General features: G+C 35.1%; 3 protein-coding genes and 1 non-coding gene across 4 annotated transcripts; 2 read left to right on the top strand and 2 right to left on the bottom strand.

The window, feature by feature from the left end:
* Positions 1–4,292: 4,292 nt before the first annotated feature.
* Positions 4,293–6,866, top strand: LOC101207101 (ras-related protein Rab11C). Its single transcript, XM_004143086.3, has 3 exons — positions 4,293–4,528; positions 4,665–4,861; positions 5,988–6,866. Exons 2-3 carry the CDS (start codon positions 4,697–4,699, stop codon positions 6,474–6,476), a joined length of 654 nt encoding a protein of 217 aa, XP_004143134.1. The 5' UTR covers positions 4,293–4,528; positions 4,665–4,696; the 3' UTR covers positions 6,477–6,866.
* A 1,203-nt stretch (positions 6,867–8,069) lies between these two features.
* TRNAV-CAC lies at positions 8,070–8,142 on the bottom strand. Its single transcript has one exon. It is a non-coding gene; the product is annotated as a tRNA-Val (tRNA).
* Positions 8,143–8,153: 11 nt separating this feature from the next.
* LOC101206865 (tropomyosin) lies at positions 8,154–18,350 on the top strand. Its single transcript, XM_004143085.3, has 16 exons — positions 8,154–8,296; positions 8,397–8,484; positions 8,561–8,607; positions 8,933–9,022; positions 9,124–9,177; positions 14,733–14,810; positions 14,896–14,964; positions 15,032–15,187; positions 15,269–15,395; positions 15,529–15,566; positions 15,738–15,827; positions 15,921–16,025; positions 16,365–16,514; positions 16,777–16,886; positions 16,971–17,738; positions 17,808–18,350. The coding sequence occupies exons 1-15, from the start codon at positions 8,261–8,263 to the stop codon at positions 17,014–17,016; spliced, it is 1,284 nt and encodes a 427-aa protein (XP_004143133.2). The 5' UTR covers positions 8,154–8,260; the 3' UTR covers positions 17,017–17,738; positions 17,808–18,350.
* An 897-nt stretch (positions 18,351–19,247) lies between these two features.
* Positions 19,248–22,885, bottom strand: LOC101204541 (protein PLASTID TRANSCRIPTIONALLY ACTIVE 16, chloroplastic). Its single transcript, XM_004143161.3, has 5 exons — positions 22,296–22,885; positions 21,527–21,979; positions 21,330–21,398; positions 21,140–21,198; positions 19,248–20,216 (listed from the first exon to the last, which is right to left on the bottom strand). Exons 1-5 carry the CDS (start codon positions 22,743–22,745, stop codon positions 19,508–19,510), a joined length of 1,740 nt encoding a protein of 579 aa, XP_004143209.2. The 5' UTR covers positions 22,746–22,885; the 3' UTR covers positions 19,248–19,507.
* Positions 22,886–23,599: the final 714 nt, after the last annotated feature.

Genomic DNA, 23,599 nt, shown 5'->3' with positions numbered 1-23,599 from the left:
TTAGTCATCAATAATTGAGATAGTCAGTTTTAAACAGTAAACGGTGTTATAACGTAAAAATGACTAATTCATGGTTCAGTCTTATGTAAACATTTTACATAGGATGCCCCCATTTTCATGTCTCTACATGAACGATTAGGATCACATCGTTTGTACTACAAAGTGGGCCGCATCCATAGTCTCTCAAAATAAGGCGCCCAACCTTTATTTCATATACTATAGACTATTTAGGCTATATACTCGAACTTGATCCACGTTTATGTTTACACATAAAGTTCAAGTTTATTCAAAAAATAGCCTTGGAACTTTGATTTATTGGATTTAAGATTATAATATTTTAATTTCTCAATAACAACTTTATTGAATAGAATATGATTTACAAACTACGAGTTTTATGACAAAAAATTCCAACAATTATAGTATTGGTTTTTAAGTTTTGGATCTAATTTTCAAGTAGTCTTTAATTAATAAATATTATCATTATAAAAACAAAAAAAAAATAGTATCTTGTGAAATAAAATTTGAAACCTAAAGAACCAAATGAGACAAAACGTAAAGCTCAACGATCAAAGTGTAAGATTTTGAAACCTAAAGTCAAATAGAATTTAAATTCAAAATTAAAGGGTGAAATATAACATTTTAAAATCTAAAAACGAAAAAAAAAGTATTTGTAATAATATACCAAAAGAAACTATATTTATTTTCTAGCTATTATTTATTTTAGTCAATAATCATCAACTAATGAACTCCATTTTTTCTTTTTAAATTTCACTAACTTGATTAGTATTATAATAAGCTACAAATGGAGAATTAAATATTTTTGTTTTGAAATAAATGAATACAACTTGTTGAGTCAAATTCGAACAATCCAGTCAACTATAGACTATCCGATCAGGTTGTAAGAGTAAAGAACATTGGAAAACACATATCGCAACAAATAGTATAGAGAATACATTTTCGTAATTTTAATATAAGATGAAAAACATTTGCAAATTTCCAATCAATCACTCTCGAGTTCATTTTCTTAAAATATGTTCTAAAGTTAATTATTTTATAAATCAATTTCTAAAAAAATGCAGTACATTTTTTTTTAAAATACATTTTTTTTTACAAAATTAATGATTTTGAGGATAAAATTAATGAATTGTTTTTCAAAATCTCACCCAAACACTCCAAAATCCTAAGAGGATAAAGTTACAATTATCACATAGTTTTACGTCTAACTTTGCAATTTACCAGCCTTTTATCTACACAAAGAAACAATAATTTTCTTTTTTTTAAAAAAAAGGATTGACCGTAGTGCCAATCCATGATTCGACACTGTCGTCGTCGGCTGGCAATCAAGAAATGCTTCGTTGAAATGGTCTCCCGAACGACCTGTCGTTTTCTCCTACTTTTTTAATAATATTCTCCTTTCAATTTCAACTCAGCATGCCATTCCATTTATATATATATAATTATATTAGCTTAGTAAACCAAACATGCAAATTTCCCATATTACCCATCTTTCTCCTCTCATTGCCCAAAGGCGTGGGAATATATTACATCTTCTATTATTCCTTAAATTATAAATTATACATTTGTTTGGTTTCAACTTTTTAAAATGTCTAACCTTTTTCTTTTGTATTTTTAAAAAGTAAACTTATAGTTTAGTTTATGTATAAACATGAATCAATTGTCATAATGAGCTTAACTCAACTGACACTTGTATGTACTTGTGAACAAAAAATTTCAGATTCAAATCGTCACCCCTGCATTTATTACGATACAGTTACAAAAAAAAAAAAAAAACATTGTTGAATTTGATAGTAAATTATTCATATCATAATCTAGCTAGTGGGGTTATAGCTCAAATATCCTATAAAAATACCGCGATTTCCTTGGCCGAAATTGAGTAATCTTCAAATAACAAAATTGTCATTCTTTTTCAGACTTGACAAACTATACATTCAATGTACTAACAGTAGTGTGGTAAACTTAGTACCACATCTATGTAAGAATGGTTCGTGCAAGTCAACTCCAAGTCCAGCAATGAGATCCATACACTAACAAAAATTTCCAATTTACATGTTATTTAGAAAATAAATCCAAGTTTATGTGTTTGTGTTTGTGTATACGTAATAAAGCTCAACAAATTTTAAATTTTAAAAAGTAAACTAATTTAGTAAATGTAAATATGAATTTTGTGTTTTAATAACATTAAATTTTTTAATTATGTCTTTTAATAACATCAAACACTCAATATTTAATTGTGGAAGTTCATAAAAGGACGTTGGATTTTAACCATGAAGTTCTAATTAAATACTTATATCACAATCTTTTTTTAAAAAAAGACATATAAAAAAACTACTGGAATTTAATTTACTTAAATTATAGGTTAGAGATAAAAACAATAAGTATATAACAATAAATTTATAGAAAAATCGATATTGATGTTCAAATTTTATGAAAATATGAAAATTCTAAAAAAATAATGTTATAATAATGTTAGTGAAACTCGATGGTGACTTGATTAAACTATAATTTACTAATCACAATTTTTATAAAATAAAACAATATTTAAGTGTATACTGTAATTGTATGAGTAAATATAAATACAAGAGCAAAACTTTTTATATGAAATGAAAAAATAATTACAAAACAATATAAATTTAAGATTATTTTGGTATGAAATGATGCAAGAATATCATTAAAATTTTTGAATGGTGTTAAAAATAAATATAAGCTATTTGTCGTATTTTCTTTAGCAAAATCAATATTTTAGAGTGAAAAGTTTTGGTTTGAAAGTAAAACTAAAAAATAACAAAATATAACATATGAGAAAGTTTAATTGAGTCGAAATTGAAAAATGAAGTTTGGGTGAAAATTTATAGAATTGCATGTAATAAGAATTACGAAATTAAAAAATTTAAACTCCACTATCATAGTAAATTAAAATTTTAAAAGTTTGTTAAAGTGGAGAAAAAACGAAATTTCTCCAAATAAAAAAAAAATCGAACCTTTAAAATCTTGAAAATTGGGGAAAAATTTAGGCGATGCTTCTATTAAATGGGATTATTGATATTGGAAATGAATATGAAATCCGAAACGGCGTCGGTTGGATGTCGACGCGAACGGGCCACATAAGCATTGGGGAGGAGGCAGCCCAAATGCGCTGGCTTCTCCAAGCGCAAAATCTCAACTCCCTTCCACTCACGACAACATAAAAGATTCCTCCAGCCCCGCACCACGTCGTCGTTTCCCATCCAATATTTATTCTCCAATTTTCATAACAATAACAATAACAATGACATAACCTAATATAAATAAATAAATTACAACAATTTCTCCTCCACTTTTTTTGTTACCATAGCTTCACAGTAAATTATGTGTATTGCTATTTTTATTTTGTAGGTTAAAAGGTTAAAATTTCCATTAATTACTTTTTACTGCAGTTTCAAGGTAGTAAATTTAAACTGATATAATGTTTTTCAAGTGTGGGTTTTGTCTAAAATTCTAAACCAGGGTAATATTGTAGATTCTAAAGGAATGGATGTAATTAATGATTGTGTAATAAATTTATATATTTTTTTTAACCTTCCGACTTGGAATATTCCACTTGAATTGAGTTTTACATTAAACGAAAATTTAAAAAATATATAATGATTGAGCGGTCAACATTTTAGTATAAAATATTTTCAATATTTTATTGGTGCGGTATTTGAACATTTAGATAAATAGGAACCTAAAATGTTTTCAAAAGTTATTTAAGAATGAGTAAAATAGACTGTTATTTAAAAAAATCAGTCACTAAATTCCTATAATACAAGAATGAAAAATTAAACTTCTAACTTCATATTTTACTATATAAATTAAATTATATATCACTTAAAATAATTGAATGAAAGTATATAAAGTAAATTTATTAGTTTAGAAGTATAAAAGGGTCACAATCATATTGTAACAAGCATTTATAATAACAAATGAATGGGTTTTGAATTTACCGTTGTTTGTGAGTGCATAGCCTCGTCCTTTTCTTTTTTCTCACAGTAAATGAGATGAAAATCAAAGCCCCAACGTCAAGAAAAATAGTAAAATTTACCCATCAAAGATTGAGTGTGAGTTTGTAACCACGAGCGGTTAGTTTTTGTAAGTTACATGAGAATTTATTTAGAACAAAAACATAATTTAAAAAGCTTCCTTAAAAGGAAAAATGAAAAAAGATCTAAAAAGCGTAAGGACTAAGCTGTAATTTCACACAAAATAAAAAGAATCTCCGTATTTATTAAAAATTTCAATTATTATTATTTTTTATCCTCCACCACCTTTTTCGCTCGCACTTTCCATTCAGCCGTGTAAACAAGCAACGTCAAACTCGCCTCAGACGACAACTCCACCAATCCTCTCTCTGTTCTCTCCCTAACTTCCCTCTTTAATTCTCTCTGCTTAATTCAATCCTTCGATTCTTCCGCCGCCGTCGCCGCCGTAGTCAACTTTCTTTCCCCACCAAGCCAATCTCAAACTCATCCTCCCATTTCTTCGCCTACAGGTCTCAATTCTCCCCTCTCATTTCTCAATTTGGGGATTCTCTTCCTCCTCAAACGTTTCTGTTTCCGCTACTGTAGATGATTCCGATTCTTTCAATTTTGTTTACTGAATTGCTGAATTTGATGTTTTTGGATCAGGTTTGTTCGAGAAATCTGGGGCGGAGACTGCTATGGCTCATAAGGTAGACCACGAGTATGACTATTTGTTCAAGATTGTTCTGATTGGGGATTCTGGCGTTGGGAAGTCCAACATTCTTTCGAGATTTACTAGAAACGAGTTCTGCTTGGAGTCCAAATCTACCATTGGTGTTGAGTTCTCGACCAAGACTCTCCAGGTAGAAAGCTTAATCGTTTGAACTCTCCGCGATTAAATTAGTATTTTTCAGTTTATTGATTGATCGTGTTATTTGCCGTCTGTGATTGATGGACTTCATGAATCTAGGTTCCGATGGTTTTGAAATTGTGGGTTCCGCCTTGCTTTTTAGTTTTTTTATGTTTTTTACTTTCGATCGTTAAAGTGCAGTGGATTTATTGCATGTAGGGTTTGAGTAAAGGTTTGAAGTAGTTGCGTCATTGCTTGAAGTTGAGGCTACCAACGTTTAGGATTGAATGAATAGGAACAGGATTTATGGAATTTAAATAATATGTTGCTGATCTAACAAGCAAACGATCCGGCTTTCCTGGCTATGTTTAACGAAAGACTGAGAGAATTATTCTGAAATATAGTTGTGAGTTGTTAAAGCAGTAGGAAATTGGCAGTCCTTTTCTCTTGTTTCTAGATTACTCTTATTTTCTTACCAAAATATAGAACACTCTTGAAATTTTGCAAGTGCTCATGTTCTTAAAATTTCGAGTGTTTTCACTAATGAAAAGTTAAGTATTATAAATGATTGTTCTCTATTAACTGATTTAAATGTAGATAAAACAAAAAGGTGCTTATGAAAAATTAGGGTATGGAATAATGTGAACCCAACTCAACAATAATTGACATATACTATTTCTTTTGATGTTGGATGTTCAAATCACTGTATCCCACATTTATTGTATAGAAAAAGGAAGAAAATTTTGGGTATGCCCATCCTACTATGACCAAACCGATTGATATTGGCTGAGTGATGGCTATTTTTCTTTTTTTGTGAAAAGTTATTAGTCAATGGAGCAAAAGATTGAGAAGGGAGATAATAGAGGTTTCCAACTAAAACTATCCAATTATGTATGGAAGCATATACACTCTGAATCCATTCCCTCTGTTTCTTGTTAGTTGTTTGTCCTAAAACCAAAATTACGTTCAAAAGAAATTATACATGGAAGGTTAACGAGATGGAGAGTTGCCTTCATTGGACAATATCACTAAATTGGGCCGTATTATTCAGTTTGGGATTACTTTCCATTTCAGAGTTCTGTACTTTTAGTAGTTGAAGTGTTAGCCATCTCATTTTAATCAATATTGTTGACATACAGGTAGAAGGAAAGACAGTCAAGGCACAGATCTGGGACACAGCAGGTCAGGAGCGATACCGTGCTATTACTAGTGCTTATTATAGAGGAGCCGTTGGTGCTCTCCTTGTCTATGATCTGACAAAGAGACAGACTTTCGAGAACGTTCAAAGGTGGCTTCGGGAGTTGAGAGATCATGCAGATTCTAACATTGTGATTGTGATGATTGGAAACAAATCTGACCTAAGTCATCTTAGATCTGTCTCAGAGGATGATGGGCAGACCATGGCAGAGAAGGAAGGTCTTTCATTTATCGAGACATCGGCCTTAGATGCCACCAACATCGACAAGGCATTCCAAACCATCTTGACAGAGATCTACCATATCATCAGCAAGAAGGCATTGGCAGCCCAGGAAGCAGCTGCCAGCATCACCCATCCCGGACAAGGAACGACCATCAACGTTTCCGATACTTCTGGTGACTCAAACAGAAGGGGTTGTTGTTCTTCTTGAGCAGATACAGAAAGATAGAACTGATAGTTCACATCAAAGGTTTCTCTTGTGTCTCTCTTTCCTTTATATTCATAATTGATCTGTTGTTTTTGATCTTCCTGGATTTGGAGAAACTAGGAAAGTGTAGCGAATTCATAGCGGGCATGTAGAATGATTATCTTACTCGACCCCTCTCGATCATGTGGTTTATCTCATTAGCAAGTGTTAGTTATTTTGAGCAATTTCCAAATTTCTTTCTTGTTCCTTTACTTACCCCATTCATATGACAAAAATTACTTGAGGAATTTGATTTGTATTTGTTCTCCATTTGCCAACTCTTATTCAGAAATTCTTACATTTTTCAGTTATCAATTAAACAGATATGATACAGTTGGGATTTGCTAGTTGTCACTTACTGGCTTATTTTGTACTAAATAGAACTGAATTTTTCTCTCTTTTGACTCTGGACTCATTTAAAAATTGGTGAATGTTGGAGAATAACCCCTCAATTTAGGGACTCACTCCTTACATAAAAAGGGGAGCAAAACAACCAAACATTGTTCCTCCACAATCTGTGGGGGAGAAGCAAAGGTTACGTTAGTAAGGTAGTAGCTTAATTTAATTTAATGTAAGGGCTTTTAATTTGATGCTATTTTAGTACAAATTCGGAAAGACGATTTGAACTTGAGACTTTTTAGTCCTCCGGTGGTCCAATCTTTTGCTTCATAATTTTATGTGTTTTAATTCATTATATTTAAAAGTAGTATGGTGAGATGAAAATCTATTTATTAATTGCGACGCCAAAGTTAAGAAGCTTGTAGAAAAGTTCAAAAGGAGGATGTTGAGTAACTATGCAATATTATATTTCAAGAGAGCCTCTTTCTACTCCTATTATTATTTATATTATTTTTGCAATTTTTTTTTTGGATATATCGAAAAAATCTAGTTGGACTTGTACTCTAAAACTTTAAATAATAACAATTTGGTTCCTAAATTTTAAAAATTGAAACCATAAATAATTAAAATTGAATCATTAAACTTGTATAATCAAACCTAAACAATGGTATGATACTGTTCACTTTAGACGTACACACTTGTAACTTTGTCGATAGTTATCTACACTTATATGCTCGTGATCACTACCTTTCGTAATTAATGTATGATTAGTTCATACTTGTTACACAGTTATCTTATTCTCACGACTTGCCATTACTTATTAGGAACTTCAACTCTAAGAGGTAACATTTGTTTTAAAAATATACTTGAATATGATTTTTTCATTGGAATTATCAAAATATTTCTTTTTAAAAGTAATTATAAATATGGCAATGTATCAAATTTGGTAGATTTAGAAATTAAGTTAAAGAAATAAACTCAGGAATAGGTCCACTAATTGAAGCCAATATCCTTAATTAAATGATGATTCAAATTTACTCCACAAATTATTGAACCAATTAAAAAGAACTAAAATAACATAATCAACCTCAAATTAACAATCTTACATATATATATATATAGGGTGATTGGGAAAAATGCTGTGATTTTAAAAAGAATTGGGGAAAAAAGGTTTTATATAATAATAATAATAAAGAAGGCCCATTAAAAATGTAGAAGTGTCTGAGCCCGGGTTCGAACCGGGACCTCTAGTGTGTGAGACTAGCGTGATAACCAACTACACCACCCAGACCATTGTTGAAAATCAGTGCCTCAAGTTGTTAATCATAAAAAATTATTGTTACAATTTCATTGAATTGATTCGTTTGAGAATCAAGAGAACATTTTCTTTTCATTTTTCGCAATTCGCCATGGATGCTCACCACGCATCGTTAGGTCGACGAACGGTAAGAACGTTTTGCATGTTCGCATTCTTGTGCTCCATAACGCCTTCAACGTGTTTTTGAATTAATATGCATACGTTTGATTTTGTACTTACTTCGGCAGCTGGAAGAGATTCGGCAAAAAAGAGCGGCCGAGAGATTGAGCAAAGTTTCTTCTGGACCAGATCTGAGTACAGCCTCCAAATCAAATGGTTTGTTATTGTTTATTCGTGTGGAATTACTGTTCAGATTATTGGTTGCTGATGTAATTTGGTTTTATTGGAACAGAAGTCTCTGGTATTAGAAAATCAGAGAGCGGAAGTCGAATCTCAGAGGTAGGATTATTAACTTTTATTTTATTAGTTTTCTCCGCCATGCTCTTGTATTTTGAAATATTGATATTAATTTTTAGGTTTCGTTTTGAATGATTTCTTATATCTTTTTACTAGGGCACATGTTTTTGATAAAATTCAACTGTTGTTGGCGAAAATGTAGCATGAATGTAATGGAACTTATTGGACCAATAGCCTATTGTTGTAATTGTTAATTTGCTAATCAATTTCATACAATGGCGAATATATTTATGAAACAGGATCTTTTAGAATTCCTTTTTTCCCTTCTTTTAATGGACTTCTGAGATTGGTAGGTTCCTTTATGCAGATCGATGTGGGTAGTTTAGTATCTCAGATACAAGATATGCAGAAGAAGAATGCAGAATTAGAAGAACAAAGGACTGTCATAAGCTCAAAGGTTTCGTTCTGTTTAATTTCCCCCATTTGTGCAGAATATGCCGTAGAAAGCATCATGAGTTGATCGTTTATTTGAATTTTGTAATTATTACCTTGTTTCAGCTTCAATCCAAGGAGGCTGAGAATGGCATGCTTCAAAAGCGATTGAATGAACTGGTAATTAATGCTCTTCCAAACTGAATTTTCTCTGTTCCTTAGGGTAGGTCATACGAGTTGTTCATCTTTTGATGCCATTTCCTCTGTTTAGATATATCTCCCATGTATAGCACGTCTTATAATATATTTGATGCAGTTGTAGTGTAAGGCAAGTAATTTGTTAAAAGCGATAAAGTAAAGAGACATCGAGTTACGTGGAATCCCAAATACAGGAAGAAAAACCACGATTTACTTTTCTTATTAATTTCTCATCATCACAAATGATACAAGGGAGAAATTTTCCTTTGGGCCAAGCCCACTAAATCTAACACTCCCCCTCATGTTGGGAGGTAGATATCAATGTGATCCAACTTGCTAACACAAAAGTCAAAGTTCTGCTTGAGAAGTCCCTTGGTGATGACATCAACAACCGGTTGGCTCAAAAGAATGTACGGAATACATATGCTCCCATTGCCCAACCTTTCTTTGATGAGTATTGATCAATCATATCATGTTTAGTTTTATCATGTTGAACTAGATTGTTGGCAATGCTAATAGCTGCCTTGTTATCATAGAATAATTTCATTAGTATTCCACAATCCTGATGAAGATCAGACAACTTTCTAGAGTCAAATTTCCTCACATTTCCCCAAACTCATAGCCCTACACTCGGCCTCAACACTTCTCTTGGCCACGACCCATTGCTTCTTACTCCTCCAAGTTACAAGATTGTCTCATACAAATGTACAATAACCGGAGGTCGATTTCCTGTCAATAACAGACTCTGCGCAGTCAGAATCAGTAGAGGCCTCAATAGTTTTCCTATTTGTCTTTCTAAACATCAACTCTTTACAAGGAATTGTTTTTAAGTATCTCAGGATTCTGTTGACGACTTCCATGTGTTCCTCATAGAGAGCCTGCATGAATTGACTCACAACACTCACAACATAGGAAATATTTGGTTGAGTATGGGACAAGTAAATCAACTTACTCACAAGTACTGATATTGTTCTTTATCAGCTGGAATTTTATCATCTGAATTTCCCTTTACAGTTGAATTCAATAAGGGTGTCAGCAGGACGACATCCCAACATACCTATCTCGATCAACAAATCAAGGGTATACTTCCTCTAAGATATGAAGATACCTTCTTTAGATCTTGCTACTTCCATTCCAAGGAAATATTTCAGATTTCCCAAGTCTTTGATTTCAAATTCATCACCCATCCTCTTTTTTAGTTGGATGATTTCAGCATGATGATCCTCAGATAAAACAATGTCATCGACATAAACAATTAGGACTGCGATCTTTTCGGTCTTGAAGACCTTTGTAAACAAAGTATGGTCGAAGTGCCCTTGTACCCTTGGGACGTGACAACGGTAGTAAACCTATCAAACCATGCTCTAGGTGACTATTTCAAACCATATAAAGATTTATGAAGTTTACATACCTTATGACTAAATTGGGCTTCAAATCCTGGAGGGGGCTCATGTAAATTTCCTCCTTTAGGCCCCCATTTAGGAATGCATTCTTAACATCCAGCTGATATAGAGGTCAATTGTTCACAACAACAAATAGCAGGACTCTAACTGGATTCAGTTTGGCACCTGGGGAAAAAGTTTCTGAATAATCAACACCATAGGTTTGAGTTTACCCTTTTGCAACTAACCTCATCTTGTGTCTGTCGAGGGTTCCATCTGGCTTGTATTTGAGAGTGAACACCCATTTGCATTCCATAGTTTTATGTCCCTTGGTTAGAGCGCAAATCTCCCAAGTCGAATTCTTTTCAAGAGCTCTCATCTCTTTCATGAAAGCATTTTTCCACTCAGAACACTCTAAAGCAATGTGGATGTTTTTTGATATCACGGTAGAGTCAAGGCTAGCTGTGAAGGCTCTGAACTGTAGAGATAGACTATCATAGAAAACATAGTTACAAATAGGGTATTTTGTGCAAGACCTAGTACCTTTTCTCAATGCAATGGGAATATCTAGAGAAGGATCATACTCATCAAAGTTCCTTGGGTGACCATGTTCAGCCTCATTACCAGTAGTTTCTGCTCTGACCTCAGTCTCATTACCACCGGCCCTTTCTCTCATATATTCAAGAATAGGAACATCAGACCTATCATTCTCGCTCATTTTATTATCAACACATGATTCAATCGGATTCGTCATACCTTGATCTTGAGGAGGTTCAGAATCTTGGATTGGAGCTGGCTGATCAGTAGGGGACTCAATTTCTTTTCTGCGAGTTCTCCTATAGTTAGTTTTCTAGGGGACTTGGTTTGTGGGTAGAACTATGGGATGAGGATCAGATTCAGGTAAGGTACTAGGAGTAGGTTCAATAGGCTTTAAGGTACAGTTAGACTCTTCACTCACACTCTCCCCCTGAAGATGGCTAATGGGAAAAAAATGTTGATCTACACAAAAGGTAACATCCATAGTGACAAAGTATTTATGGAAAGGAGGATGGAAACGTTTATACCCTCGCTGATGAAGAGGATACCCAACAAACACACATGTCTAAGTTTGAGGGGAAAATTTGGACATAGACTATACACCCATACACACAAAGGGGTACCTCAGAAATTAGGCAGGTGAGGGATAAGACTCCTTGAGGCAATCTAAGGGAGTTTGAAGGTGGAGGACTTGAGAAGACATTGTATTAATGAGACAAGCTGTAGTAAGAATGACATCTTCTCATAGACATGAAGGAAGGGAAGTAGATAGCATAAGGGAACGAGCTACGTCCAAAAGTTGGTTTTTCTACTCGGCAACCCCATTTTGTTGAGGAGTGTAGGTATCCGAGCTTTGGTGAACAATCCCATTGGAGGTTAGGAACTTACTAAGATTAAGGTTTTGGAACTCCTGACCATTATCACTTCGAAGAGTTGCAATTTTTGTATTGAACTGCGTTTCAATGGTTTGATAGAAGTTTTTGAAAACAGAAGAAGTCTTAGATTTATCAGTGATAAGGAAGACCAAGGTAAGACGAGTATGATCATCAATGAAAGTCATAACCACCATTTCTCAAAAGAGGTAGTGACCTTGGATGCACCCCAAAAGTCACTATGGATAAGGGTAAATGGTTGTGTGGGTTTATATGGTTGTGAAGGGAAGGATACTCAATGTTGTTTGGCTTGAATGCACACGTCACAGGATAAAGAGGAGACATCAATTTTAGAATAAAACGAGGAAATAAATACTTCATATATTTAAAGTTTGGGTGGCCTAATCGGAAATTCCACAATGTACAATCTTGTTCGTAAATGGTAGAATATGATGACAATAAACTAGTCCTAAAGTTACTACTACTGTAGGTATTATTGTCAAGCATGTAGAGTCTCCTGCTATGTCAAGCAATGCCAATTGTCCTTCTTGAGCTCAAGTTCTGAAAAGAAATAGATTTATGTAAGAAAGTAGCTCTACAGTTCAACTCACGAGTGATCTTGTTGATAGATAGCAAATTATAGGAAATCTTAGGCGCATGCAAAACATGATGGAAAGAGAGCCCTTCGAAGGGAAAGATTTGTCCCTTCCTAGCAATTGGGGCTAAGGAACCATAAGCTATTTGGATTTTTCCATTACTAGCACATGGGATATAAGAGACAAAGTTCTCAAAGGAACCTGTCAAGTGATCTATATCCCCCGAGTCTAGGATCCAAGGATTTTTCCATCAACACTGATAAGACTAAGGCACTAAGACATAACTGATTGAGCAATAGCTCTTAGACTGGAGGGTGGACTGTTCTGGTTTACAGTAGGGCCAGATGGTTGAGAAGTGCTGGTAGACTCACTTACATAAACACGCCCTAAGTTTTGTTTATCGTTAGGGGATTGTTTCTTACCTCCTAGGGGATGACCGTGGAGTTTCCAACACTGATCCTTAGTATGCCACTGTTTCTTGCAATGCTCACAAACATGGATTGGTTTCTCGTTTTTCTTCTCACTATCATGGGTCGGAGATCTAGCACTGAAAGCAGCTGAGTCAGTGGCAGAAGTAGTCAGTACACTCATGGCATTTGTTCAGTCTTCTTCAAGGCGGACTTCATAACACACTTCCATTAAAGAGGGAAGAGGTCTCTGTTCAAGTATACAACCGCAGACAATGTCAAACTTGGGGTTAAGTCCTTCAAGGAAGTCATAAATACGGTCAGCTTCTTCAAGTATAGCATACTGTATACCGTCATTTGGAGTATCCCATATTGTTTCTCTGCATAGGTCATCTCTTGCTAGAGAAGAGAAAGCTTATTGAAGTAGAAGGTTACATCCAGGGTTCCTAGCTTGCAATAATGGACTTGTTTCCTCAACGTATACAACCGAGAAGCATTCTGATGCTTCGAATAAAGTTTTTTGTCGTGTCTCGTAGATCCTTTGCAGTAGCTGCATAAAGTAGAGGCTTGCCTATATGTAGTTCCATACTATTAATCAGCATAGAATAAAGGAGTTTTTTCCTTTCCAGAAGCGTTCCAAGGCATCACCTGGTGGGGGACAGATAGTTTCCCTTGACAAAAAACCAAATTGGTGGCGACTCTCAATAAACATCTTGATCAATTGGGATCAGGAAAAATAATTGTCATTAAGCTTTTCTTCTGGAAAAGTCCCCATAGATGGTGCCAGAGAACCAATTATACAATTTGAAGATAAGTTAGGAAGTGAAGTTACCAAGTACTTGGAATACATCGGTAAGTCGGTTGATATGGATTGCGCCAAGGATTTACCAACTTCAAATCCAGATTTATTATCCCCTCGATTGATCCCGGTACCATAGATAGGCGGCAACTGGAAAGAGTCAAAGGACAGCAGCGCGTGAATGAATGGTAGTCCATAAATCGAGGGTGGTGTGCCAGAAGGGTATTGTAGCTGGACTTGGGCTGACAGATGGGAGAAAATTGGTTGGTTCGTGGATGTGTTCAGTGGCGGTGCGTGAGTGGTAAGATGGAGCGCGTGCAGCTGGTTTCTGGTGCTTAGCTGCAAGGCTGACTTCAAGGGTGGGTCCATTGTGACTGCCGATGTCTCTTGAAGCTGGTGGGGTAGCTTCTCCATGGCGGTGGCAATCCCAGCGGTGGCGGCCTCTATCTCTGTTTGGGTTTCACCTATACCTGTGTTTAGGGTTGTCTTTACCTCACTTTGATACCATCTTAAAAGCAATAAAGTAAAGAAACACCGAGTTACGTGGAAACTTGAGTACCGGGAGAAAAACTACGATTTACTTTTCTTATTAATTTCTCATAATCACAAATGATACAGTGGGAGAAATAAATAGAACCCATTGTTAGATAAAAAAGGAAGAATATTAGGTCAAATCTTCCTTTTGGCCAAGCCCACTAAATCTAACATAATTACATACCTCCAATTTATGTGTTGAAATGAAATTTATTATTTGGAAATACTAAAGGTTTTGCTATGTATTAATCTGCACTTAAACCCCATTTTCCCGTTTAATTTGGTGGTGAAGAGCTTTTCTTAACCTATGTTTCATGCGGTCTTTGGCTTTTCCACTAATCTTGAATAAGGTTATTTTTAGATTTAGTTTAATATTTCAATCTGATAACAACATTACCCGAATTTGGTAGGAGACGAGCACTGTCCCTTCCTTAAGGAAAGCTCTGAAAGATGTAGCCATGGAGAAAGACGCAGCTGTTGTTGCCCGGGTATATGCAGCCTAGATATTATTTTATTTCCCCCTCTCATTTTGTTACTCCTGAGCATTAATGATGGTGTGATGCATAAGAATAGGAGGATCTGTTGGCCCAGCTTCGCACTGTACGGAAACAACTGAAGGAAGCAGAGGAGGAACAATATCGAGTATGTAATTAGTTTCAAATCACTCGATAAAGTAATTTTTTGGTATTAAATAACCTTTTTCCATTAGGCGGAAGAAGATGCTGCAGCCTTGAGAGCCGAATTAAACTCAGTACAACAACAAGCAATGAGTGGCTCTTTTGCTGGAACCACACCAACTGCTAATCCTTTTGATCGGATGCAGGATTTAGAAAAGGAAATAACTAAACTAAATTCTGAGTTGCAGGTATGGCTGTTGTGGACAAACTTCTTTCATTTTCTTGTCGTTGTTACTTGTTCGTGACTTGCAGTATTTGGTGCTGTACAGAAAATGTCAATCTTGAGGCAGCAAGATCTTCAAAAATTATCGGAGGAGCAATCTCGTATTTCAACCCTGCTTTCTGAAAAGCAGGAACTTGAAGAAAAGCTTGCAAGTACGTCCAGAAAGGCCTCAGGTACAAAGATTTCCATGAATACCTTGTCAAGCCTGATGCACTTTTGCAACTTTTAAGAGTTCGTTTGCTTAAAATCTGGCAATAATTTCGGATCTTTAAAAGTACCTTTTTTGTATGTGTTTTCTTCCTACAGAGATCTCAGAGAAGGCCGTGGAGAAGACATTCTCAGTTGTAAGTGATTTTTTGTTGGTATTTTTTTCCCTAAAAAAGGGTTGTAAGAGAGTTTTTTTTTTGGTAACTGCATAGTACGTCACTGACCTGTACCTCGTAGTTGTTTTTCAAAGTTTAAATGTTAATTACTCATTTTTCCCCCTAGTTATAGCATGACAATGTTCTTTGCAGGAAGAGAAGAACAAGCTTGAGAAGCAGTTGCATGACATGGCTGTTGTGATCGAGAGGTTGGAGAGTAGTAGGCAGAAGCTTCTGATGGAAGTAAAGTTCTTTACGTTTTCTTCTCATTTAATCACACTAAAGCATTTGTGAATTTGCCTTTTTTATGAGAGACTTTTCTTATGTTTTTGGCAGATTGATTCGCAATCTTCTGAAATAGAGAGGCTTTTTGAGGAAAATTCTACTCTATCCAACTCTTACCATGAGGCTGTGGGCATAGGAGCACACTGGGAGAATCAGGTGCTTATAGTTGCCAACTTTTCATGATTGTTTGCATCCTTTATGAACTACAAGAGCTTCAAAAAGATTTCCCCCATCCTCTCCACCCATTTTTTATTGCTACAATAGAATTTCTCTGTTTTCCTAAATGAATGCTACCTCGTGTTTGGATTTGGGGACTAGAATCGGGTTTGGAATTGTGTATGCTGTATGCATGCTAAGTGCTGCTGAATAAGGGGAACCTGACATACGTAACTTGTTTTCCAAAACATTTCTTATCTCTGTCGTTTTGGTTAGTGATCTAATCAGTGATGCTCTTTAGACTTCATTTTAAATTACAGCTGATTGGCCTTTCTGTAGGTGAAAGACTGTCTAAAACAAAATGAAGCACTCCGCAGAGTTCTAGACGAGTTGAGAACAGAACAAGCAAGGAGTCTGCCGATGTCATATAGAGATGGGGCAGTTGAGACCCAGAGTCCTCCATTAGCAGCTGAACTTCTCTCTCTCAAGGTTAGTCTCTGGCTTAGGATGCATTTTTCTGCCCTTTTCACTTATATGTCACAATGAAGTTGGAAGTCATTTCAGGAAGTTGAATACTTAGCCGTATGTTAGTCAAGTGATCACTGATTATGGAGGAAATATTATCTCTTCTATAGAATCTTTCAGCTGTACTTTGTTAGACTGTTACCTTGGTTTCTTTCTTCATACTTTAGGGTGGTCGTCTAAGTATTCATTATGCTAATAATTTGATCTTCCCATAATTTCTTTGAAGGGTCAACTTGCAAAAGAACAGAGCAGAGCAGAGTCACTATCAGCAGAAGTATTGGAGCTATCAACGAGACTCCAGCAGGCTACACAAGCATACAACGGGCTTACACGCCTGTAAGATCCTCTCTCTCTCGTACAGAGTATAATTGCATTTTATTTTGAAGACTTTTTCCTGAACCGTTGCTTCTTGTATTGTAGCTATAAGCCGGTACTGCGGAATATTGAAAGCAGTCTTTTAAAATGAAGCAAGATGGATCTGTTGTTGTACGCTGAATACACCTGTATGCTCTTGGAAATTTGCATAGAAACTCTTTGGTAAAAACCAGGGTGTCTGAAGTTGAACAAGCATAGCGTGGAAGAGGTTCGATGTAAGGATTATCATATACCACACATTGTTTCATTTTGTAAGAAAATTTATACCCACACCAACCAACAGGCCCTTTTGGGAATGTCCTTTTCAGCTTTTTGGTAGATTCCAAACCAAAGCTATAGTACAATCATATTCATTTTGTTTATTGAAGTCAATAGATCATTCTTTTAACGATTTACATGTTCTATTCCATGAGATTTTTTGCTTTTAATTTATGGAATCTTGAAGATGATTTATTTGATAGAGGAGCCATAATCAACTTTACCATTTGATCACAGTAGCGGATCAAATTATTGTAGAAAATGACAGGCCCAATTGAAGGCCTTACATGCCATTTTCATCAATCTAATCTTATCTATAGACAAATCTATTACTTATTCATTAATTTCTCTTTTAAATTATGATTTTAGCAAGGATTATACTGATCTCAAGTTCTCAATCATCAAAATATTTGGACAATCATAAAAGTTGTTCTCAGCTATTATTTTGTCTATTAAAGCTTAGCTGGATTGCACCAATTGGGCAAATTTCCCCTACAAATCACTTTAGAGTAAAGAGGGGGAAAAGAAAGGAGAGAAGACAGCAACACAAAAAAGGTTGATAGAATGGCTCAAAATCCTCCTGTTTTGATATTTATTGATACTTATTAACAAAGCTTTGTACAGGTTGGCGAAAGGAACTCTTACTATAATTATAGATTCAATGAGGAAGACATAAGCAGGGAAAGAAGCTCAACTATGGAGTCCTCATCAAAGATTTGTTTCTGTATTCCTCGCCACAAAAATGGCCACAAAGCTGATGGAGGATCGGAGAAATCTTCCAAATCTAAGCCTTCTCGTCGCAAATCTCATCGAGACTCAAAAGAAGGTAAGCATTCCTCTAGCAGTGATAGCAGTGGAAATGGAAACGCAGGTGAAGAATGTGCAGCCAGTGCCACTGCCGTGGCTGCTGTTGCGGTCACAGCCGTGACCATGGATGCACTTGACGATGATGGTGGCAGTACCCATGTCCACGGTGGTGAGGGAGGCAGCGGGGCTGGTGGAGACTAGGAAATTGGAGGATTGGAGTTCTTATTTATTCTTTGCCTTTTCTGATTGCATCTGTTTGGTGATTCCCTTCTGATGGTTCTTTGCTGAATTCTGGTTGATGTGTGGGAATTTTATCTTTGCTTGAATTACATTATATGATTATGAGCATTTGGGTTTGAATTTCTTCTACGCTATAATATATATATACATATAGGAAACTTTGTACATCTTGTAATGGTGGCTGTACTCAACTCTGCTTTGAACTTTTCTTTAACTCATTGCTTCGCAAGGAATTCAAGGGCACATTTAAGTTGATTTTAGTTTTGAGTGAATAAAAAGGAATGCCAAGGATATTTAAATTTATGCCCATCATTGAAATTGAAATTGAAAGTCTCGTTTTCAATAAAAAAGTTTGAATGTTCAGGCAAGGATCTCTCTTAAATCTCGATCTTGGAGCGAGGGCAAGTGCTCCTAGGTATAAGGGAGCAAAGTTCGACATCTAGGTTACAAAATATGTATCTAAGAGATCAACACAAATTGAACAACTAGATCGTCGTCATACTATTTTCTAGGTAAAGCTGCCAGCCAAGTAGTTATTAAATGATCAAATTGAGTAAAGCTGCTTGTATTATTATTATTATTAAAATCAGAGGTTTGATTCCTCACCATATTGTATAAGTAAAACATACTTATTAAACAAAACATGGATTGAGCATAGTGTTTTCTAAAGAAAGTAAAAGAATTCTTTAATTATTATTTTGTAATATTTACATAATTTATAATGCATAAAAAATCAATGAGAAATTCAGATCGATAGCAAAAATAAATTGAAACTATATACAAAATATTGCATTTTTAATCTAAAGTATACAAAATGTTGCATTTTAAAATATTTCGATACCATTAGATCATAAAATCTGACAACATTAGCTCGTATTCGATAAACATACACCATGTAATTTAATCTAAAGTATTCAAGAATCCATTTTAATTAATTTAATCTAAAGTATTCAAAAGAATCCATTCTTCAAAGCATAAAGCCAGAAATAATAACCAAAGAAATCGCACATCAAAAGATGCCATAAAGCAAAAACAATATTTAATGAATTAGAGTTGGACAATTTGCTTCTCTAACTGCAAAAAAAATAATTATCAAAAAGCTCACTTATTCTTCGCAGAAACTTGTAAAACCAAGTAAACAACCAACCCCATAACACACAGATTACATACATAGATTACAATTTAAATACACAAATTAAAATACGCTTCTTCAAAGAGTTATATCAGCACCCACATTGCCATAAAATGTTAAAGGAAACGATTATATTTCTTCCTAATCATTCATCATCAACATATATGGTTTCTTGCTTAAAGAGACCACCAAAAACTTTCCTTACCTCTGCTTTTGTCTCCTCTTTGGCTGCTGCTGCTGCTGTTGCTGCTGCTTTAGGCTTTGAATTTTCTTTCTGCTTCAAACCAAATGAAGGCTTTGAATTGGTCTTTTGTGTTTGTCTTATCGATGCTTTCTTTGGTGGCAATGCTCGAGCTTTGGCTTGTCCTCTAACTGTGGCTATCTGAGCATTTGATTCCTCAGATGGTTTTTGTAGTTGAAAAGATAGCTTTTCCCATGGCTGTGCCGAGCCAAACCCCTTCGCTTTATTGAAAAAGTTGTTCACTAAATTGCCTGCAGTGTCGGGGCTTTCTTCTTCGGTTTCCTGAGGTTCCTTTTCTGACAGCTTTTTGAGCTTTTGGGATTGTTCTGAACTGAAGTCCTTGGCTTTGTTCAAGAAGGAATTAAAGAAAGCGATTTGATCTGATTCTTCGGCGGGAGGAGAAGAAGAAGAAGAAGAAGATGATGATGATGATGATGGTTGGGTGGCTGCCTTTTCTGAGAGTCGTTTGGATTTAGCAGCTTCTACTTCTTGTTTCTTTGTGGCTTCGGCCTCTTCACGAGCATTTTCAGCAATTCTTATGGCCTCTTCCTCTGCTTTTGCTTTTGCTTTTGCTTCTGCATATGCTTGTCTTCTACCATCCGTGGGAATGACACTGATATAAATTTATAACAAAGCAGTTAGTTAATCTTCCAATCATAATGCTCCATTAAACAATTGCCACCTTTGGTTTGAAAATGAAGTAAATTCATTTTACTTTACAATTTTACATCTTTAGGTTCCTTTCACACCCATGTACATTGGTGTTAAAACAGAGAAGTTATCAAATTTTTGTGAAAGAAAGAGATAATATTGCAACTTTTTGATATGGGTATTTTTTAAATAGAGACTTCTTTTAATTAATTTTTTATTATTATTAATTTTGTAGTTTAAGACAATAAATAATAAACATTTCAAACAAAGAAAAGTTTTAAGTTAAATACTATTAATTTTGAAGTTTATTAATTTCAATTGTATAATTTTAGTTTCCATCATTTTAATAAATCTTAAATTTAACGTTTCGTAATTAATTGTTATCAAAATTGATTAAACAATAATGACAATAATTTTCATACAAAGAAATAAAGCGGCAAAATTTACGATAAAAGTGCTATATATTACAAAAAGTTTTTCAAACAAATGAACAATAACTAGCATTCAAAACTAACTTTAGGGTTTATTGTAAAATTAGACAAACCAGAGTATAAGAGTTAAAATTGAACAAATTTCAAATTTTATCATCTTCAAAAGTTACCAGTGAGATTTAAAAAAAAAAAAAAAATTAAAACAACTGCAGAGGGAAAAAAAAAAGAAAGAAAGAACACAAGTGCCATAAAAAACCGAACCCACCAAGAAAACTCACTAAAGAAAGAGTTTCCAAGTATGATATTGCCATAAATAATTACAAGCAGCTTTTGAAACCAATGAAACCTAATCAAAGACCACTAGTGAGAGATTTGAACTGTGTGATATACTTAATATTGGGAGATAGGAGGCGGTCTATTTAATAAACAATTAATCCAAGAGGGAAAATCTTACCTGAAAAGTTGATCCACAGAACTTGAGGGTGCAGATGGACTTGAATACACTTCCACGACCTTAAGAATTTAGATGTGAAATCCCAATCAATAGTCTAAACAATTTCATAAAAATAGTCGAGTGGCTAAAAGCTTAAGAGCTGTGAAAGTTTTTTGGGCATAATCGTCGGAGCAGTAAAATTGCAGGTCACCTTGTTCTCGGCCACCGCCGTGTTCGAGAAAACTCCGGCCACCAACGAAGCTATTTGTGACTGCGCCACCTGATAAACAATGTTCAAGTCGAAGATCAGCATACCGTCATAACGAACATGAACCTCTCTTGAAGAAATCAGAGAAATGGAAAATAACTGTTAACATTATTTGATAACTATCGCATACATTACATTACTTTGTAGTCGTTTGAACTAGCGCTTCCTTCAGCTTGGACGACGACATTATACGCACGCTCAGGTGCAAAGTCTTCGACCAAATTCGTTTTGATGAACGTATAGCCGATGTCGGTTTCAACTATTTTCTGCAAGAGCTCCACCACGGACAATGGCTGAGATCGGGAGAAAAGATTGTTGAAGAACGATGAAAGGCCGTCGAGTACATTGTAAGTGGAGGAGCTTGATGCATTGCCGTCGTATACGACTGCCACATGGCTTACTCCGGCGAGCTGCGCTGCCTGAATTACTTGCAATGCGTCTGATGTGGTAACTTCAGAGGTCGGACCGTTCTCCCCGACACCAATAGTGACAACTACTTTACTGGCGTTTCCGATCGCCTTGGCAATCGCTTCTGCGTCTTGAAAGGAGGATTCGACGGCGTTGAGCCGCTTTGATTCTTCATTCGAGATGACCTTCAGTGTTCGATAAATAAAATGCACAAATCACAATGTTATTCGTCAAAACGAAGTACAGAACCGGACGCAAGAGTAGAATCATCAATTAATAATAGAAATACAATGAATCCTTACAACAACCATTCTCAAATACAGAATTCGTTCTGATCTAGCAACAATTAGATGCATGTGTAGAGTTATCATTTCAAAAAACAATGGAATCCCCACACCTTCCATTCTCAGATACGAAATTCGTTCTAACCAAATACTTAACGACTAGATTCAATAGTAGAAGTATAAATTAAAAGAACAACCAAATCCATACAAAACTGACCTTATACTTAGCAGCAAGACGGGCCAATTCTTGCGCAGCACCAAGCTCCGGCACACCAGCACGAACACTAAAACCTTCTCGCAACAGAGTCTGCGCTAACCGAATCCCAGCCTGACCAGTAGCACCGGCAACAAACACCGTATTGGAATCCTTCCGCCTCGAACTCCCGAACGACAAACCGGAGGAAGGCTCACTAACCACTGGAATCAAAGACTTCACATCCGGTACCTTTCCAAAAGAAAAACGAAACGGATTTGAATTACCAGAATCTTCAACCGGAGCGTCATCAGAAGACGGCGATTCATTGCTAGATTTCCCCAAGCGAAAGGAAGAGAATGATCCAGAGTTTTTGGCAAAGACGGCAACCTGCCTCCGGTGACTCTTGAAGCTTCGGCGGGTGTTTGGGGTAGTGGTTAAGATAAAGGAATTGGAGTTAATGATCGCGGCCATTGAAGGAAGGAGGAGAGTAGAGAGAAGAAACGGAGTCGGTGATCAGTCAGTGGTGGTGGTCTCCGTTGGTCCTCTTCAGGTTATTCTGATATCCATGGCTGGGAATTTGATTGGAATCGTAAACAAACAGTCCCCACATACTAAAAAATCCGTAGCCAAACGCCATCCAAAATTTCGAGATTATTTGGAAATATTATCCGGGGAAATAAAACCTTAGCAAATAAAATAATGCCACGTGTATTACTTTATCCACTCAATAAAAAAAAAACTAAAGAACACTAGAGATTCTAAGATTGACCTTTCTTTCTTCACAAATATTCAAAAATATGGTTTCCTCTTGCTTTTTTGTTTATCCATTTCACATTCATTCCATTCCTCTTATTTTTTATCTCACCTAAATAAATCAATCAATCAAATAAACCTTTTTTTCTTCTTCTTTCAAATTATATTCTACTCTTTTTTTTTCTTTCTTTAATATTGTTTACATCTTTCATCACCTCAATTTAATTATGACACAAAATAGAGAGTTCTCCATAATTTTTTTCCACTATAAGCAATAAATTATGCAAGTCTTGTTTTATATAGTAGAACTCTATTGTCTTTGTTTGTAGCTTGTATCCTAATTTCATTAGATTTTCCATCTTATAATTCGATAATCCTTAATATAAATTTTATTTTTAATAAAAACAGGTGGAGTACAAGATTTAAACCATCAACCTTCAATTCAATACCTGAAAATTATTGTTGAGTTATACTCCTTTCAAGTTTTTCTCAAATTAGAAAAAAATATTAAGTCAACCATTTTCTTTGTGAATAGACGTTATAATGATTCGATAAATACATTTTATTGGTTA

This window comes from Cucumis sativus, chromosome 7 (genome assembly GCF_000004075.3).
Source record: "Cucumis sativus cultivar 9930 chromosome 7, Cucumber_9930_V3, whole genome shotgun sequence".
Classification (NCBI taxonomy): domain Eukaryota; kingdom Viridiplantae; phylum Streptophyta; class Magnoliopsida; order Cucurbitales; family Cucurbitaceae; genus Cucumis; species Cucumis sativus.
The sequence above is the reverse complement of the archived record's forward strand: the minus strand, read 5'-3'. Positions and strand labels throughout refer to the sequence as shown.